General features: G+C 47.7%; 1 protein-coding gene across 2 annotated transcripts in view; it reads right to left on the reverse strand.

Moving 5' to 3' along the window:
* Positions 1-950: 950 nt before the first annotated feature.
* FAM107A (family with sequence similarity 107 member A) overlaps positions 951-19,301 on the reverse strand; it is a 68,135-nt gene continuing 49,784 nt past the window's right edge. For both annotated transcript variants that reach the window (XM_048859388.2, XM_048859389.2), the window contains 3 exons: positions 11,110-11,284; positions 5,974-6,130; positions 951-4,930 (listed from right to left, as the gene is read on the reverse strand). In XM_048859388.2, coding sequence (XP_048715345.1) covers positions 4,823-4,930; positions 5,974-6,130; positions 11,110-11,284 — 440 coding nt within the window. In that variant the 3' untranslated portion in view covers positions 951-4,822. The remainder of the gene's footprint in view (positions 4,931-5,973; positions 6,131-11,109; positions 11,285-19,301) is intronic.

Here is a 19,301-nt window from a genome sequence, read left to right on the forward strand (position 1 = left end):
AGAGAGAAAAGGTCATTTTGGCACTAGTTGCCCGAGGAGACAAAGAAGCCCAGCGCTTTGTGCTGTGTGTGTTGGATCCTAGGCAAGGAGTGGCCAGCCATGCCAGAAGAACACCTGGAGGGAGGAATCTACTGTGTACAAAAGATGGGTTCGTGACATTAGGTTTTAGTCTTTCTTAAAAGAGTATTTTAATTTTGTTTGTTTGTAGCCATTTGTATCCCAATTCCTTCCACCTGGTGTCTCTTAAATCTCTGGTCTGTGTTAATAAACCTCATCTTGTTTTATTACACAACGAGCTCAGTGCAGCGTTTCAAACTGGAGAGTGCAATCCCCAGCCAAGCTCAGAGGCTGGTGCTGGCTCTTTAAAGGAGCAGCCAACTTGACAATGTTTGTGAATGCTACAGCCCTGCAGAGGAGACAGCTTTGCGGAGACTCAGGGCTAAAGGGGCTGTTGGGATCACCCTGCAAGTCATACACAGGCTGGTGGAAGCTACGGGGAGGGCACTGTGCTGTAAGCAAGCCGCTGGCATCAGGGCTCTGAACCAAAGCTGCACAACACAGACGCACCCAGGGTTACAGAGCAGGAGGTGACACCACCCCTTCCTGGTCTGGGTGAACCCCAAAGCGTCACAGCTGCTCGAGACCCTTACCAGAGGGATGTGTTCAGTAGAGTCGCTTTGCTACGGTTCCTCACCTGGTTTTTTTTAAAGCATTTGGGCCTCGACTTTTCAGTTTGGAAATTAAAAAAATAAAGGTTTCCGATTTTAAGAGGGTGGGTAAGGAAGGCCTTACAGATATGGGGCCTGCTCCTGCATAGTTACTTTCAGTAAATTCAGTGTGAGTTTTGGGTGATCAAGAAATACAAGACTGGGCCCTGGAGAGGAAAACATTTTCTTGTTGAGCCTGATACTGCAGCACTAATGGACCAATCAACTGTCAGACTTCAGTGATTTAATTTGAAATCATTTTATTTGGCTGTTGTCTGCCTTCATCCATGGAGCTTTTTCAGTTCCTTGTGGAAAAGAGCAAAATATACAATCATCACTTGATTTATTTGCTGATCATCTTTCTTCAGAAATGTGTGCATTAAATAATGTGAGCAACAACAGTTAATTTGAATAAAATTGCATAATATATAAGTGCATATACATACACACATACAGTATGTATCCTATGTAGAGCATTATATAGCATAAACAATGCAAAAGGTTGTCTTTTTAGTAATATTGGGAATGTGCATCGTTTGGGTAAATCACATTTATTTGCGGAAGCATTTGAAAGGGATACTAGCAGGAAATTTAGGCCCATCATTTAGGTTTTTATTTAAAAGGCAAAAAAAAAAAAAAAGTTTTACAGAACCTAGTAATGTAATAATGATAGTACTGTTGTCACTGATCAGTTTCTTTAAAATTCCGTGACAACTGGTTTTATTTTCTTTGGCTTTAAACATTCCCCGCAGTGTTTACAACCTGAACAGTGTGGCCAGACTCCAGGGTCAGGACCAGAACCTGACTAGAAACTTGTCTCCCGCATTTTTCTAGGCCGAGCAGAGTGGGGGTGAAATACAAATGGTATCTGCGGTGAAAGGACTTTTCAAACGCTTTCAGTTTTCACACCTTAACCGGTTGCTGGGTAACACAGATGAGGATATGTGTGTTTGAAAATGATGCAATTTTAAACTTGCTAGTAAACCCTTAAATACTCACAGCATCATTTCAAACGTGCAGCCCCTTAGAGCCAGAGCTTGCAGTTCTTGCTCAGGGTGAACGTCTTCCTCTCTCCCAGCCTGTGCTGAGGGCTGAATGCCAGGGCTAGGGCAGAGGGACCCCTCTTCTACCATGTGGAACAGGGAGCAGGGAACCAGGCAACTGATTTGCGAGTGTTACTCTAGCAATTGGGCTGTCGTTGATTATGGCGAGCTCGGCGGCTCTGGGCAGTGTGTGGCCCTGCTGGCCCCCCTCCGCGTGGCTCAGTCTCCATCACGGCGCGTGATGCTTTGGAGCCTGGCTGTGCAGTGCACAGGGGCACGTGGCGTCTCCCTGGTGTGGGTCTGCCCTCTGTGACTTTCGGTTCGGCTGTAGTTTGGGCCTTGTCTCTCCACGGGCAGGCAGATGTCTTCTGGCGTCGCTCGGGAACTCACCCTGAATCAGAAGTGCATGATTTGGCCCCTCCCTTCTGTTAGAATACACCCCACCTTTTCCTGCCCTGCAGCCTCAGTGAATCCCAGGTTGCAGTCATGCTTTACCATCACCTGTAACCGAGACACTTGGTCAAAATGTGACACAGCACAGGTCTCCGCCAACACGAGCCTACTCAGCCAGTCCACTGACAGGGATTTACAGACTCGCCCATGTTGACTTGGCCCTCAGCTTAGCCAGGCCCTGCTGGGTGGTTTTCATGCTATGGATTAAAAGGACACGGTTGCTACCAGTACTGCAGGTTTTCCTTTATGCAAGCGCTTAGCTCTTTTTGCAGTGCAGGGAGCGGACATATGATCCTGTGCTCTGCTTATGGTGAGCGATTAGCCTGGAGCTTAACTGGTGCAGGCTGTCTGCACTGGGGTGAGTTTCACCTTTAGAGAAGTCATGTTCGTTTGTTTCATTTCTTGGCCATGTTTAATTAAGACACCTTAACCAGTGCTGTAACCCCTGGGAGGAAAGCATTGAAGCCATCAGAAACCTGGCTCAGTTAGGTTTGGCTAATAACAATGTTATTTAAGTTGATGCTACTGAGTGGGTGTAACACAGTGTTCTTCACAGCCATATGTAAAATGTTCCCAACTGCTCCCCTTTTGTGTCGGTGAGAAATTTCTCTTTAAAAAAACCCACAATACTGCTTTTTCCACACTGATTGCCCAACAAGCTAAGCGAAAAGCTGCATTTAGCGGAAAGGATGGAGTAGCTGATTTCAGACGGAATTGGCTCTATGCTGAGGAGAGGCACTAGCTTTTGGAAACAAACACTAGTTTAGAATAAACACGCTGCGTGAGGTGGTGCTAATCTCCACAGAGACAGTGCTGGGAGCTGGAGCTCTCATGAACCAGATTCAGCTAAGGGCTTCCAGAGTCTGATAAGGCTGCCACAGTACCCGGAGATACCTGGGTCACTGCTCACGACTCGTTGCTGGGTTCAGATATTTCCTCAAGCTGCCAGAATAAGCAACAGTCTCTTGAACTAGCAGAGCTTGGGGAGACCAGAAAATGTGTTTGTGGGGGGTTGCTTTAATTTTTTAAGAAAGATGTGATGAATCCCCAGTGCTCATTGATTTTGCATGTGAATCCGCTGGGGCTCACACAGTGGATATTGTTTAATCACCTGATGTCTTTGTCACAGGCCAGGCCCACTGACTGCTGTGATCAGACAGTCGGTATCCAAAGGCAGCCAATAGCTTATTTTGCTCTCACATTTTATCGGGGACACAGTGAGTGATAAGAAGCCAAGAGCCAGAGAATTTTTCTCCAGACTGGAACTTCCCCAAAGTTCAGGCATGGGGGGAGCTGAAGTTTGGGTCAGGAGTGAGGGAGTTCTGACTGCAAAGGTGCCGCCTTCCATGGCAACACACGCTGGACGCTGCCACCATGAACACTAGAAGATACTCTGCATTCGTGGCAAATGAGCATGGCCACTCTCCCCTTAACAGGCCTCCAGGGGAGGAGGATAACAATGGACCATGACCATGTATTTTGCCGTGATCCACATCTGCTCCTCACTCACAAAAACTGGTGCAGGTCCCAGCTATGCAGTAGCACTAAGTCGACCTGCTGCTAGGTCTGAGGGGCTTTATACTGACCCCTCCACCCCAGCTGTGCGAGCTGTCAAGCAATGCACCAGGAACACGCTTTTCAGAGCTGTTAAAATAACAGGTGTCTGGGGGGGGGGGGAGGGACCCAAAGCCCAACAATCTGGAGGGAAGAGTCAATGAGTCTGCTGCTCTGACTCTCGGGATGAGCTGCTCTGGCCCAAGGGGACCTGCTGGCTGGGCAGGGTGCAGTTTGGTTAACCCCAATGCTCAGAACGCCCAGTCTTTGCTTTAAGTGTCTGACATTAGCCTTAACCCGAGGTGGCCTCTGCGGTGCAGCCCAGTGTGCTACCTGCTATGTAGCTACGTCCTAGTTCGTTATCAGATTTTCAGTGTAAGTTCAGGACCGTTACCAGGATCCTGTTTGGCAAGGCTGACTCAGAAACACGCAGATATGGGACTTGAGTTTCTCACAGCAGCTAAACAGGGGAGTACTGCAAGGACACATAGCTTCTCTAAGGCTTAAATCTTACAGCCACCCTCTAGCTCTCCCATCTGGCCCCTGCGCGTCACTGAGGCCATGCCCGGCAATATGCAGGATCATCCCTTTAAGGTGTCACCTGTAGGTTTCCAGGAAGCCCTCCCAAGCTACAGCTGCTGTCCTGTAGATTTCAGTACCAGCAGCCACACGGTCGGAGATCATCTGGGATGATTACTTAGGAGGGTCTCCCAAACCTGTCACTCCATAAACGCCTCTGTCTTGAGCATATGCTGTATCTCAAGGGGTTAACCAAGAGTTAATAGGGATAGATGTTAGCATGGACCCACAAACTGAGGGGAAAATGACATCTTTTGCCTCCACATCTTCTCATGTGAGTACTTCTACTGGCAAATACTGCACCTTTACCATTTAAATACCCTGTCCTGGACGGGAAAGCCCTTTTATGCATTTCTACTGGAGCAAGCATTAGTAACAGTAAGTAGCCCCAAGGACATGGCTGTAAATGTCCACCACGTACAAAGATGTCAGTGTGTAGGTATTAGCACCAGCTTGATATGATCCTCCGCTTAGGTTTGGCAGATGCTACACTACTTTCTCTTCCCCAGTTAGCGTTGATGTTCTTCTCAAGTTCTCTTTTACTTTAATAAATTCTGGTGCATGTTCTTCATGCTTCTCTTGTCCTCTTTCCAGCTAGATGAAAGAACAGTGACTGTTATTAGCCTGCTAGAGAACAGAAGTGCAAGCCATTCACTACATTGTTGCATGTTGCATACTTAATTACTATTGGCCAGAGTCTGTTGCTCTTACTCACACTGAGTAGCCCCTTGTTCTGCTATTAGTCCCGTTGGTTTCAGTGGAGCTATTTATAGAGTCAGGTACTACTTAATGTGAGTAAAGGTAGCAGATCTGTCCCTACATAAATAAACAATGGATAATTATAAAGTATCATGTTAATGTAGTTATTACGCCTGGAACAGCTAAAGATTTCAGTTGTATGTAGTTAGAGAAACTAGACAGTAAAATCGGAATGAATGTCACTCAGTCATCTGGGCTGGCAGCAGGTCTGAAGGGAGGGGCCGGTCCCTGCCAGGCACGGGCGTAAGGAATGCTGTCGAGTAGGGCTGGCCGGCAACAAAAATACCGGTTTGTGACAAATGTCAAGGTGTTGCCATTAGGTTTCGTTCTGCAGCAGAACAGACTGAGACCTTTTGAAATTTTACACCCGGAAATTGAGAGCGAGTGACAGAGAGACTAGCCAATAACCCAGTGGTGAGGGCGTGCACCTGGGATGTGAGAGGCCGCATCAGGCAGAACAAGGACCTGAACCTGGCTCCACATTGCCTAGGTAACAACCCTAACTGCTGGATTACTGGCTATTTCCAGGTGGGTCGCCCTCTCCCTGCGTTTGACCAGAAATTCCATCCTGGACCCGAGAAACCTTCCCAGCAAAAGCTTTGTCCATCCCAATACTTTCCCGGGGAAGGTTTTGGTTTGAGCGATGGGCATTTTCTGGTCAACAATTTCCGGCAGTCTCCGGGAGGTGTTGTGCCAGAGGCTGCCAGCTGGGGGCCGACTGGCTTTGCGTGCCACTACTCAGCCAGTACCGCCTCGCGCTCGGGGTAGAGATAAGGCCATGGCTCCGTTCTGATGGAGCGCAAACCCTCTCTTTGGACGTGGCCCTTGTGCAGGGCACTTAATATAACATTGGGAGTGATTTAAAATTCAGTTTCTACCTGATCCAGCCTCTGCTGTCGCTTCAGGAGCTCTTGTTCAAATGGAGATTGCAGTTTCTTTGCCTCTTCTTCTTCCTTTTTCTGCCTGAGCAGCTGATTTCGCCGTCGGTGCTCAAGCACTCGCTGGAGCTCAGGCTTGCTCTCCACCCCCAAGCCTCTGTGAATAGAGCACAGAGTATTTCTGAGCCGGAGCCCTTCCGCCCTCAGCCCTGAATCTCATTGCTGTTAGAGGTGTGTGGAGCCTGCCGATTCAGAGAGCTGGGGCGCAGTCTTCAGATCCAAACAGGAACATGGAAGACCTGAGCCAAAGCCCGCTGAAGTCAACAGAGAGACTCCCGACAGTTTCAGTGGGCATTGAATGGGGTTCTAAATGGCCCTTCCTCACCCACCGAACAATGACGCACGGCCTGGTGCCAAAATCGAAATAAATCACAGTAAATGAGATGGAAACTCACTTATTCCTGGGGTGGAGCTTATCCACTCTCCGAAACTACATGCAAAACCCAAGCAACATTAAAATAACATAATGAAGATTTTACACTTTAACTATAGGTTAATGAAGTTTATTGGCTGGGAACATGTAGCGATATGTATCTGCTGTTAACCCATTAATGCATTAATAGGGGATGTGTAACATGCGTGATGTTTACAGTGGGTGGCTGGGAATCATGGGCATAGAAAGCTAGCCAGATCTGGTGCCCCATGTCCATTGCCACCGTCAGGTTCTGTGAGCTGGGGGAAGTGGGACAGTCTGCAGTGGCCTTTCTTATTGATTTGTAGCTAATTCTAAAAAGGGATCACTGGGCTGTGAGCCTGTCATGGAAGTCACAGATTCTGTGACTTTCCAGGACCTCCATGATTTCTGCAGTGGCCAGTGCAGCTGGCTCTGGGGCTGCCCAAGCATGGGCAGCCCCTGGGCCAGCTGCACGGCTGCTGCTGGGGCAGTCTCAGGCCACTGCCCCCTCCATCACCCAGCAGCAGAAGAAGAGGTCTCGATCGCTGTGCCCCCCCCCCCCGCCCCAGCAGCAGCAGGGGTCCTTGGCTGCCACCACCCGTCCCCCCTCTCCCCAACACCTGCAGGGGTCCTTGGCTGCGCACCGCTGCCGATCCCCCCCAGCACCCATGGGGGTCCTGGGCCAAGCACTGCCCCCCCCAGAGCACCCACGGCACTCCTGGGCCACTCCCTGCCCCGAGCACCCGCAGGCCACCCCCTGCCTTAGTGCACCCAAGATTTAGTCAGGGGACTTGTATAGAGTACAAGTCATGGACAGATTACGGGCCATGAATTTTTGTTTACTGCCCGTGACCTGTCCATGACTTTTACTAACAGTCCCGGTGACTAAAACGTAACCTTAATCGTGTCTAACTTTATAAGGCTGTTTAAGTGCCTGAGTTTTTTCTTTTTTACCGGCAGGGGGAGTGGGTGACAGCAATTAGCCCTGCAGTTTACCTCTAGCCCTCAAGCAGTTTATTTCCTCACTGTATCTAGTCTAGGTCCACCTCCACTCGCTTTATGGCTCTGCTGATTTTAGAGCTGGAGCTAACAGAGTGATGCTCCTGCCTGATGTAGAGAGTTTGGGTCTTTTGGCCAAAATAAAAGGCCCCTTTTCCTGAACGCACAAGTGTCTGTCAATAACGGAGGCAGTTTCACCCCTGAGATGTGTATTAATACAGCAGTGCTGGTCCGAGGAGCCGAGGTCTGCGACCTGATGGGCTCACTGGAAATGAGACATGTCCGGAGCTTTCACCTGCGTGTCAGCACATTGTGGGCACACGAGAGAAGGTCCTGAAGCAAATCCCTAGATTCAAGCACCTTCCATCATTGGGATGTTCAAAATCCAACCAGAGCTAGATTTGGATTTTTAAAACGCCTCCAACCTTCTTCATAATGGGCCACATGAACCCCTAAGACACCAGGTCAGAAGAACTCATGACTAGTTGATTCTCTATCTATAAAACACACCAAAACCACATTAAAATAACAAAGCCAAACACTCAGAAGTCAGGAAATGCCAAAATTAAAGCTTCCTGTGCATATGCATTATGAGACAGTCACCAATTACATGGGCACATATTGTTATTTTCATTAGGACCCCTGCCTCAGTCAGTGCACAGGGTGGGTGGTGTACAGGCCGACTTAACTGTGGCATTTCCTAACTTGTGAGGGCTTAGCTATGCCACTTTAATGTTCTTTCAGCACTGTTTTTGTGTGTGTAATTTCCTAGGTTTTTTTAAAAAGCAAACTGGCATCATAGTGACACGCACGTGGGTGATCGGCTGGGTTAGACCCTTCAGATCCACCTCACACACACCCCTCTGCCGTTTGAGCAGCAACTGACAGCAAGAGCAGGTTGTCGCTCTCTCGCACACACAGACACACGCACTTTGCCAGTGGGTTTCACTTCTGCCTGTTCCCTCACAAGCTTGGCCACTCTGGCTGAAACTTTTTAAAAAACAATTCAGCCTGAACAGACACCTGACATGGACAGTTTCAACCCAAATAGTCATCAGTACCTGAAACCAGGGGTTTAGAATGGGAAGGGTTGGGCAACCTGCCCTGGCGAGATAACAGAATGAGTGAGAGGCTCAGGTGACTTGCCCGGGGCTGCATAGGGAATTGGTGACAGAGAACCCAGTGTCCTCATGAGTCTAATGCCCCAAACACAAGATCACCTTTTTTCCTCTCTTTACACTACAGTGTGAGGGTCCCTACTCTTCTTCTAGGATTGGGGGAGGGTCTAAAATCTTCCCCACCACAGAGAAGCTGAACCTGTCCCTTGTCAATATTAAAAATCCCTTTGATATAAATCACTAAAATCTCCTGTAATCACTTCTGCCTCATGGTGACTCCATACTTGACACATTTGCAACGCTTGCTCAGCTATAAATTCATATGAACCGATCCACTTATAGGGACACATCTACACTTGCTGAACTTTGAGAAGCAAAGACTTTGTTTAACTTTAGTCTGACTGTGCTAAATTGTAAGAAACTAACAGACGAGCTTATTAAGAAGTGATCTCAGTGATATTGACACAGAATGGCCTTGACCAAGCCCCCTTGTCCAGGGCAATTGGAAAGTCAGTGTCCTTGGAGGACAATTTGGAGTAGTTTGGAATTGTACATTTTACTGAACTTCTAGAAGTAGTTGGGGAAGTTTTATTTTTTGAGGGAGAGGAATCAAAAGTTTTACAGCTGTCCGCTATGGGGAAAGACTGATTATACTGTGATCTGCCACATTTCTGTAGGTTTGATCCAAATTCCATGTAAATCAATGCGCTTTGGATCAGCCCCTAAAGCCCTTTAAAGCTGGATGAAATATTCTGAACACAGTTATATTTAACGGCAGATATGAGGCACATTTTGTACGATACAGGGCATCATGCATTCTTCTGGAAAAAGGATTTTCTTGGTCACTTTTCACAAGGCCTTGGGCGGGGGAGGGGAAGGGGGCCAACTGAAGCTTTGAGAAACCTAACTGGAGTTTAAAGAAAAGATGTCTGAGGTTCTCAAAAGAGAGAGCGAGCTTGTGGTAGTTTTGGCTGCATTCTGGGGACATCTAGTGGGCTAAGGGGAAGTAACATAAGGCAGCATGCCCAGCGCTCTACCATCAAATTGCAGCTCACTTTTGTATTGATCAATGAAAAGTTAAGCTCAACGAAGTGCATTCTCTGCTCTGCTCCCAGCGTGGTGTGCGCAGGTGACCTGTCCAAGTCCACATTATCACCTGTAATGTCAGGGTCAAGTCCAAGTCCAGGTTGTGTCAATATCAATGACCCCAATTTACTTTTGGAGGGCTTGATTGTTAGCAGATTAAATACCTTGATTTGTCTCTTACGATTACTGATGTCACTTTCAATCAGTCTGGCTGCTGTTTATAATTAGCCAAGCAAATGGATATTATTGTTATTTGATGATGTCAGATTTGCAAACAGCTCAGACTGTTAGGAAACATCCCACTGAGAGTCAGTAGAATTCGCTCCTTGCTCAAAGGGCTCTGTACCAAATGTGCTTTTACCCAGCTGCTTTCGAAATCATCACTTTCCACGTTACTGCGGGAGTGCTGATGCACCTGTTGGGCCTAATTCCCTATTGCCATATTCCAGCTTTACACTGCTGTAACTCCATTAATTACAACATGGTTAAACAGGAGGAACATACTGGAGAATCAGGCCCATGAATGCTAGCTCAGGCATTAACCTAGCACCAGTCTGCTTGTAGGGAAATGGGTGTCAGCATTTTTCTGCGCTGTCAATAAACAGAGCAGTCCACCTTTCCCCAGCAAAAAATTCACACCAAACACTCCAAGAGGCATAGATGGGCTGTAAATCATGGCATTGCCTGGTGGGCAGGGGGAGTAAGACAGGAGGGAGGGATGTTTGTGGGACACAAGACAAGACTCGGAGGGTTCAGCTGGCTGAGCGATCTGATTCTCGGAGGTGCTTAGCACTTGCAGCTCCCACTGCCTTCCGTTGGAATGGCTGGTGAGCGCTCTGCAGCTCTGAAAAGCAGGCCACTAGCTTTTAGGAACTTCCTAGCTTTTCCGAATGACAGAGCGATTCTTTTACAATCTGGGTCACAGCATGGCAGAGAAAAGCCGCCTCCCACTGTAGCCTGTTTCACGCCTTTTGCTGTTTGCCCATAACAGTAAAAAGAAAAGGAGTACTTGTGGCACCAGCAGGAGAGTGAATTTGTGTGGGGGGGGTGGAGGGTGAGAAAACCTGGATTTGTGCTGGAAATGGCCCACCTGTTGATCACTTTAGATAAGCTATTACCAGCAGGACAGTGGGGTGGGAGGAGGTATTGTTTCATATTCTCTGTGTGTATATAAAGTCTGCTGCAGTTTCCACGGTATACATCCGATGAAGTGGGCTGTAGCTCACGAAAGCTGATGCTCAGATAAATTGGTTAGTCTCTAAAGTGCCACAAGTCCTCCTTTTCTTTTTGCAAATACAGACTAACACGGCTGTTCCTCTGAAACCTGTCATAACAGTAAAGCGATTTGCCGCAATCGTCAAAAACCCAGCCTGTGGCTTTCTGACGAGTCACTGCTGCCTGCACTGATGTGACACCAGAAACCACAGTCTCCAGCCCAATGCAAAGGCCGCTGAAGAGGCGTTGGCGTCTTTGCCTCACCTTTTGTGGTTCATAAGCAGCTCTCTGTGGAGCTCTTGGTGGCTTTTCGAGGCTTTTACAGGATTTAGGAGCTTCTTAGGTTTGATGAGATCCTGGTTTCCATCTATGTAGTCTGGGTGAGACATGAAATTCCTAACCTCAGGCCGCTCCCTCTGTATTTCTGAATACATAGACGCTGGAAGAGAAAAGAGAAGGCTCAGTATAGACAGGAACAAATTGAATTTGAGGTCAAAAATCCAACAGGTACACCTTCCTTTCACCCCGACCCCGGGTGGTGTATGTATGTGTGTGCCGGTATGTATGTGTGTGTTTGTGTTTTTTAGTAGCACCAGGTAGCCCCAGTGAAGAGCCAGGATGCTTGGTGCTGTACAAACGCAACAAAAAGGGGGTCCCTTCCCCAAAGAGCTTACAAGCTAAGTGTGTGGGGGTGTGTGGCTTGGTGTGTGTGGGTGTGCATGTACCCATGCAAAAAATTTTGCTGTTCAGAAAATCCCCATGACAGTGTGAATTTTATACAAATGAATTAGTCCACTTGTTAAGCAGTGGCAGCTGCTCAGTTCACTGGCTACAGCATTTAATGACAATGATCGATTAATGCCCGTCGCTACGCTGCAATCGTTTACGACAATGAAATAGGTCATAATAAAACAAAAGACAAACACTGGCCCAGATACTCCCGTGGGGTGCTGCTCCTGTGCACCTTACTGCTCATGTATCCAGACCCTAACGAGCGCAGAGCCTGGTGGACCCATGACAACAGGATGTGACCCCATAAACTGCTCTGAAGAAATTGTCATAAATTGTATGAAATGTATGAAATCTTAAACTGTCAGTGATACCCTATTGGTCTACTGCTTTTTACCCAACCCTGTGCCCCAGAGCATCAAGATTACAGTTCACACATCTCATTGTTAATATGTCAAAACCTGTGCTTGTGATGTTGTAATTGACAATATTTTGGATGTCAGACAAGCCTGCTGATGTTGTGCAAAGTTCAATAACTTTAAAAAATATATATTTATACAAAATGACCAAAACCACAGACTGAGAGATAAAGTACGCGAACTTTCAAGGGTCTTTTAGCGCAATGCACAGCCAGGCTGACGAGGTTTGTGCCAGGATGCATGCATGCAGAAATTGAAGTGGCCTGTAACGAGGAATTCATTCTTAACCACTCACTCACAACCACCTGCGTGTACAGTTTGGAAATTTACAAATCAGTGCAGCGTAACCTCAGGAAGCAAGTGGATGCAGCACTACGTCAGGAACTCTCTCTCTTTTACACTGGTTTGGAGAGCATACTGTGGGGGCATTTGGGCCCGGGGAACAGCACGGCAAACTGTTGGTTTGCAACATCTTTCTCTTTTCAGCTATAAAATCCATTTGAAAGAGCAATCAATGGAACAAGGCCGGCTAGGGTGATTCTTCCAGAATCAGTAAGAGTTCACCAAACTTAAAATGGGTTGCTAGCAAATAAACTTCTGTAAGAACGAATACTGCTGAGGAAAATGACTCAGTTCTGAACAGCTTCCCGTTGCATGTTAATGGGGCTAGAGCCCCAGCACGCTGGGAATGAAGAAAAACAAATCACATCCCATTACATCAGCGTAATTGGGGTGAAAAGTTCAGTACACAGTAAGCCTGCCCAACCCCAAGCCCCAATCCCCTGCCCCAGCCCTGAGCCCCCAAACCCAGAGCCCCCTCCTGCAGCCCAAACTCCTCATCCTCAGCCCCACCCCAGAGCCTGCACCCCCACAGATGGAGCCCTCACCCCCCCGCACCTCAACCCCCTGCCTCAACCCGCAGCCCCCTCCCGCACTCCGAATCCCTCAGCCCCATCCCCCAGCCTGGAGCCCCCTCCTGCATCCCAAATCCCTCATCCCCAGCCCCACCCCAGAGCCAGCACCCCCAGCCGGCACCCTCATCCTTTCCCGCACCCCAACTCCCTGCCCCAGCCCAGAGCCCCCTCCTGCACCCTGAAACCCTCATTTCTAGCCCCACCCTGGAGCCCACACCCCCAGTTAAGAGTGCTCACCCCCTCCCACACCCCAAGCCCCTGCCCCAGCCCAGCGAAAGTGAGTGAGGGTGCGGGAGAGCAAGTCACTGAAGGAGGGGGAAAGTAGTGAGTGGGGGCGGGGCCTCGGGTCAGGGGCGGGGCTAGAGCATTTGGTTTTGTGTGATTAGAAAGTTGGCAGCCCTACCAGCCCCTATAAAAGCCACTGACTTGCTGTTCACATACGTTCCCTTTCCTCATCGCTAGACATTTCAGGCTTTCTAGGGAAGGCGCTTTTCAGGGTGAAAAAGGCCAGAGTGTGTAGATCTGAGAAAGGCCATGGACGTTGGTGGGCGTTTGGCTTGGGCTCAGCATGTGGCAGTTTCCTCCCCACCCATGCAGAGCTGTGCAAGGTGTGGAGGCCTCAGTCCATTTTCTAGTAGGCAGGAGGAGACTCAGAGAAGCCATTGTACCACTTGGCGCCCTGGAGGGCAGCTTCAGGAGAGAGGAGGAGACAAGATGCCCTGGAGCCTGAACTGCCTCTCCCATGTACAGGGGGGCCCACAGGTCAGGCTGAAGCCCGCTGATGGAGCAGCAGGGGGAGCTTTGGGTGCTTGTCCATACCTCAGACTAAAGCTACTTGTCTCTGTGCCAGACAAGCAGAGAACTGACCCATCTCAGAATCGTTTACATTCATTGACACACAGAATTGGAAGGCCACCATAGAACGTGCTCCTCCTTTCTAGCTTGGAAAGAACGTGAGAGAGAAGACCAAAGCAAAAGGCTTGGAAATGACAACTTGACACCTGCATTTCCTGGCCTTGTTGTAATTCTCTCACCTTTCTGCCTTAGTGGTCCTTCCCTTTTGTATTCCAGGGTGAAACTGGAGGCACAGAGACACCTGGCGTTCATACGGCTCTGAGGGAGAAGGGCACGGCCTTTGTTATTAGTCCGAGAAGCCTCATGTAACATTTCAGTCCTTGAGAGGAGCTGCCTTTGCTTTGTTTTTCCAGAGAAAGGAACAAGTATTGTGGCTGAAAAGCCTCTGGGGTGGATTGGCCGCCTGCCTGGAGAGTTACCAGAGGCGGTCAAGTGGCCGGCGCATCTATCTGAGCCAGTCAGAGCAGACCGTGGAGTGGGGCTCTTGGGGCTGTCGCTATGATACGTACAGAGAGAGAGAGGCTGCGTGGCAGATATTGGGCCCTACTCCTGCTTGCCTCGATGCCTAAATGACCATTGACCATTGAAGTTAGAAATGGGCCAAACCCAAACCCTTCCAGCCATGCCCTAGCCGGTGCAGTGAGGTTTGGGTCGCAGGGGGCCAGGATCCAAACCACCACTGGTTTTGGTTTTGCAGAATGTAAACCAGCCCTGGTTTAGGCCCAAATCATCAACTGGTTTAATCTGCAAAGCCCCGTCAGACATGGAACTGTGCTGACTTACACCAGTGGGGGACTGGGCCCTGAATGTTTACATTCATAACAATGCAGAGTCCAGCTGGGCGTAATCAAGATCTAGAGTCAGGAATCAATTAATTTTAATAAAAACATGAGATTTCTAAAGCACTGGATGCCAGGAAATGGTTAGGCCAGCTTTCTCTGCAGCAGCTATTCATGTGCTCACCGCCTGCTGTTAGACTGTGTATACCTAGGCAGCATGCAAGTCAAAGAGGGGAGAAAGTGGGGTGAAATAGGAACCAAGACCTCAAACTGAAGAGGACGTGAGGAATAAGAGGGGGAAAGCCATTTCCTTTTAAAGGAACAAGATTACCACACCTAGCGAAAGGAGTGGCGAAAGGAGGAGTTCCCTTTGTTAAATGTTTACCAAGGCAATGCCTAGGCCCAAAGAGTAAGGGAGAAATTCTCCTCTCAGAAGCACACAGTGCATATTCTGCAGCCTGACCGGTGCAGGTCTCACTGCTGAGCAGATCTTAAAGGAGAATCTTGACCTAAATTTTGCATTTCAGAGCACAGTCAAAGTCACTGCAGAGCTGCAGTACTTGAAACAGGCATGTCAACAAGTTAGGTAAGTGTTAAGCAAATATTTACTCTGATATCAATATAAAGGAAGTTTCTATAGCAACTTCTTGCTTCACTTAGGTTTATGCTGTGTCTAGCATGCAGGACACCTCGTTCAAAAAAAATACAGTGAGCCTTTGTCACATCACCTGTTTCAAAAGTAACGGGGAAGTTCTGCTTCATAAGCAATTCACAGATCTCCAGTATATGCATCATCATGTGTGACCCTGAATACCCAGTCTGGCCAGGACACAGGACACAGACTTTTCTTCTAAACCATATGGCTCACTTAGGGGAGGAGCTTAGGTGACATTTCTCCCTCCTTATCTTTGAATGTTTGTATAGATCTAGGTTTTGATGGACAACTTTAGTGGGTTTGGCATAGTTACAGTGTCATTACTATTGAGTTTTACACATATTTTATTCGAGAGGGGCCCAAACCAGAACCTTTTATCTGAGCCCAAGTACTGCTCCAAACATTGGTTGTACAATGGGACCCAGAGCTAAAATCACCACCAAACTTGTGGACCTGAAGCCAACCTCCTTTCTGGTCCACCTCCGCATTTTACAGGAGAGGGTTAATGACCATTCTGTCCAGCCCAATGTGGAGCACTGATTGCCTCCCCTTAAACCAAGGGTGGGTAGAATGCTTTGGGAAATCACCAGCTGGGGTTTGAAAAGCATGGTTTCTCTGGAGTATTAGATAACTGCAAATGCATTGTTGGAACCTGCCACATCAGGAAAATTGTAGCTCCCCAGACTTGTATGCATACTTGTTAGTTTGCTAGACGCTGCCTTTGAGACCCACGGCGCAAGATGTAGCTAAAATGTCAGGTTTCTGTCTAATTGCCAAGATCTATACTGAATTAATATCCCTGTACCCACCACAGACTGAGGTCTTTCAGCCATGCAGCTGTCTCTGGCATTACAGCATCAGTGGATAATTTTCTCTGGCCTTTTTTGGGCCCCTGTCAGAGGTCTGGTATTCTGGAGACAGAACTGCATGTTTGCAAGTGTCACCAGAGTGCGAAACAAAATCCAGGTGATGAACAATACATGCCCTTCCTGCTACTCAGCGTGGGGGTGTCTGTTTTCAGCAAGGGCTTCCAGCCACACTTCAATAGCCAAGCCATTCCCAGTTTAGGCTGTTTTCAGTCCCAACCTGATGTGTGTTATAGAACACACTGTCAATCAGCTTTTGCTGGGGGCACTGAATGTGCTTTCAAACACTAGATTTAGAAAAGAAAAAACCTACACTTGGATGGAATGATCCTCACTACAACTCCCGAATGGCAGCGCTGCTTGGAATGCAGGTAGTTTTGTGCAGACCTTCCCCATCTTCTGTTTTCATCCTCTCCTCCTGCCGGGCCCCATACGAACCTGGCCTTCCCTCTGACTAAGGAGGGATCTAAGCATCCGCTGAACTCTAACAGTCCCATTCTGAGATTTAAATTCTGAGTTCTAAATTAGCTGTTACCACTCAAGGAAGTGATCTTGAAGTCATCATGGATGATTCTCTGGAAACATCCACTCAGTGTGCAGCGGCAGTCAAAAAAGCGAACTAAATGTTGGGAACCATTAAGAAAGTGATAGAAAATAAGACAGAAAATATCATTATCACTATATAAATCCATGGTGCGCCAAACTTTGAATTTCGTGTCCTGTTCTGGTTGCCCCATCTCAAAAAGGATATAATGGAACCGGAAAAGGTTCAGAGAAGGATACAAAGATGATCCAGGGTATGGAATGGCTTCTGTATGAGCAGAAACTAAAACGATTAGGGCAGTTTAGCTTAGAAAAGTGATGGCTAAGGGAGGATATGACAGCGGACTATAAAATCATGAATGGAGTGGAAAAGTGAATAGAGACGTGTTATTTAACCTTTCCCACAATAAAAAACCAAGGGTCACCCAATGAAATTAATAGGCAGCAGGTTTAATACAAACAAGAGGAATTAGTTTTTGACATAGCCCACAGTCAACCTGTGGAACTCATTGCCAGGGGATGTTGTGGTGGCCAAAGTATTACTGGATTAAAAAAAAGAACTAGATAAGTTCATGGGGGATAGGTCCATCAATGGCTATTAGCTAAGCTGGTCAGGGATGCAACCTCATGCTCGGTCCGACCCTAAATCTCTAACTGCCAGAAGGGGAAGACAGGGTGAATCATTCCAATTGCCCTGTTCTGTACACTCCCCCTGAAGCACCTGGCATTGGCCACTGTTGGAAGACAGAACATAAGAACATAACTATAAGAACAGCCATACTGAAGCAGACCAAAGGTCCATCTAGCCCAGTATCCTGTCCTCCAACAGTGGACAATGCCAAGTGCCCCAGAGGGAATGAACAGAACAGGTAATCACCTAGTGATCCAGCCCATCGCCTATTCCCAGCTTCTAGCAAACAGCTAATAGACATTGATGGACCTATCCTGTATGAATTAATCTAATTCTTTTTTGAACCCTGTTATAGTTTTGGCCTTCACAACATCCTCTGGTAAGGAGTTCCACAGGTTGACTGTGCATTGTGTGAAAAAACACTTCCTTTTGTTTGTTTTAAACCTGCTGCCTATAAGAACATAAAACAGGATTCTGGGCTAGATGGACCATTGGTCTGACCCAGTATGGCCGTTCATATGTTCTTATTCTGAATACTATCCAGGCTGGGGTGATGGATTCTGGAGTGGCATGATGCTTTCTCTTCCCCTGGGAGCCAGTCTCGCCGTCACTAGCATTACTCTCTTTCAGGGCTAAGTTATATTTTCTGGACTGGAGTGGAAACCCAAACTCAGAGGGTGAATTGAGCGATAAACCCCATCCCTATATCTCATTTGTTTCTGCTCTTTGGGTCACAGTGACGTCATTTACCTACGAGACAGGAGATACACTTCACAGAGAATGTATTTGGGGTCCTTCGACTTATCTCTAACTAGGAAGGATTCACTCTGGAAATGCCCCGTCTTGGAAAAATGGATCACTTTATGGCCGTGCACCACAACCACGGGACCATATATTCCTATACCTGGCAGAGACTTGTTATGCTGGTGCCCCAGGTGCTGTCATTAAAGGGCTCTGGCTGCCTCGTCTGCCCGTCTGGGTGCATGAGAAAAATCTCAAGGAATGTTAAGTGGATTAGCTCCCCTCTAAAGGGAAGTGAAAGTAATCACTCAGTGGACAGGTGCAATGGCTGGTTACAGCTTGAGGCTGGGTCCAGCAGGTTTCTAAAAGACAAAAGGGATTGAGGGGGCGGGAAATGACTAAAAACAAAAGCAAAGAAAGAACAAAACCCAGGGCTATTAGGCTTGAGAAGCTTTATTTCTGGGCTGAGGCTCTGCCCCAGCACCCCTGGGCCAGAGCTGTTCAGGGGAGACCTGACGACTTTTTACAGATTTTACTCTGAAATTCTTTCCCTTTTGCTGATTGGCTGCCCGCTCCCTCCCTGATGGTCTCTCCTTTCCAGCATCACTCTGCATGCCTTGCGCCTCCCTTCTCAATTCCCCTTTAACTTTGCCCCCTCCTCGTAGCTATAGTCTCCTTCCCTCTGAACAACCCCCACAAAAAGGAAAACAGGAAACCAACCGATCCACAACCTTCCCCCACTCCGCACGGCATCTACAAGCTGTCCCATTGTTCACGCTACTTGTATGGTATGTCCATTCCCTCCACCCTTTCTCTGGCTTCTCTATTTTGATTGTTGCTCTCCAGGACAGGGACTGCCTCTCGCTCTGTGTTTGACAAATAGAACAAGAGCCCCTGCCCCATCTTGCTTATTATAATACAAACAATAGGCTTATGGGTCCCTGGCAGTGTTAATGAGCTCCACAGACTCTTGGGCTTTGTGGCTGAAGCAGCACTGTGCTTCACTGAGGCCTTCTTCCTAAGTCAGCAGCCCTTTAGAAATCCTTTCTTGGCCGACCTTGCAATGTTCTTGATATAGAACTCTCAACCAGTGGTGCTCACAAGTTCTGCTGGCTTCACTAACGAGGGGATTCCATTAACTGGGTGTCTGCTACTCTGCTGTTTTTATTCCAGCATAGAAAATTTAAATAGGGCTGAAGCTAGAAATGTCAAAGTTAGCTGGTTTGGTTGATCTCATTGACACTTAAAATCGATCACTATTTGAACAAAATAATTTCACGATGTTTCAGTGATTAATGTTGCCAACTGAGGCATCCTTGACTAA

The sequence above is a fragment of the Caretta caretta genome, chromosome 7, assembly GCF_965140235.1.
Source record: "Caretta caretta isolate rCarCar2 chromosome 7, rCarCar1.hap1, whole genome shotgun sequence".
NCBI classification, from domain to species: Eukaryota; Metazoa; Chordata; order Testudines; family Cheloniidae; genus Caretta; species Caretta caretta.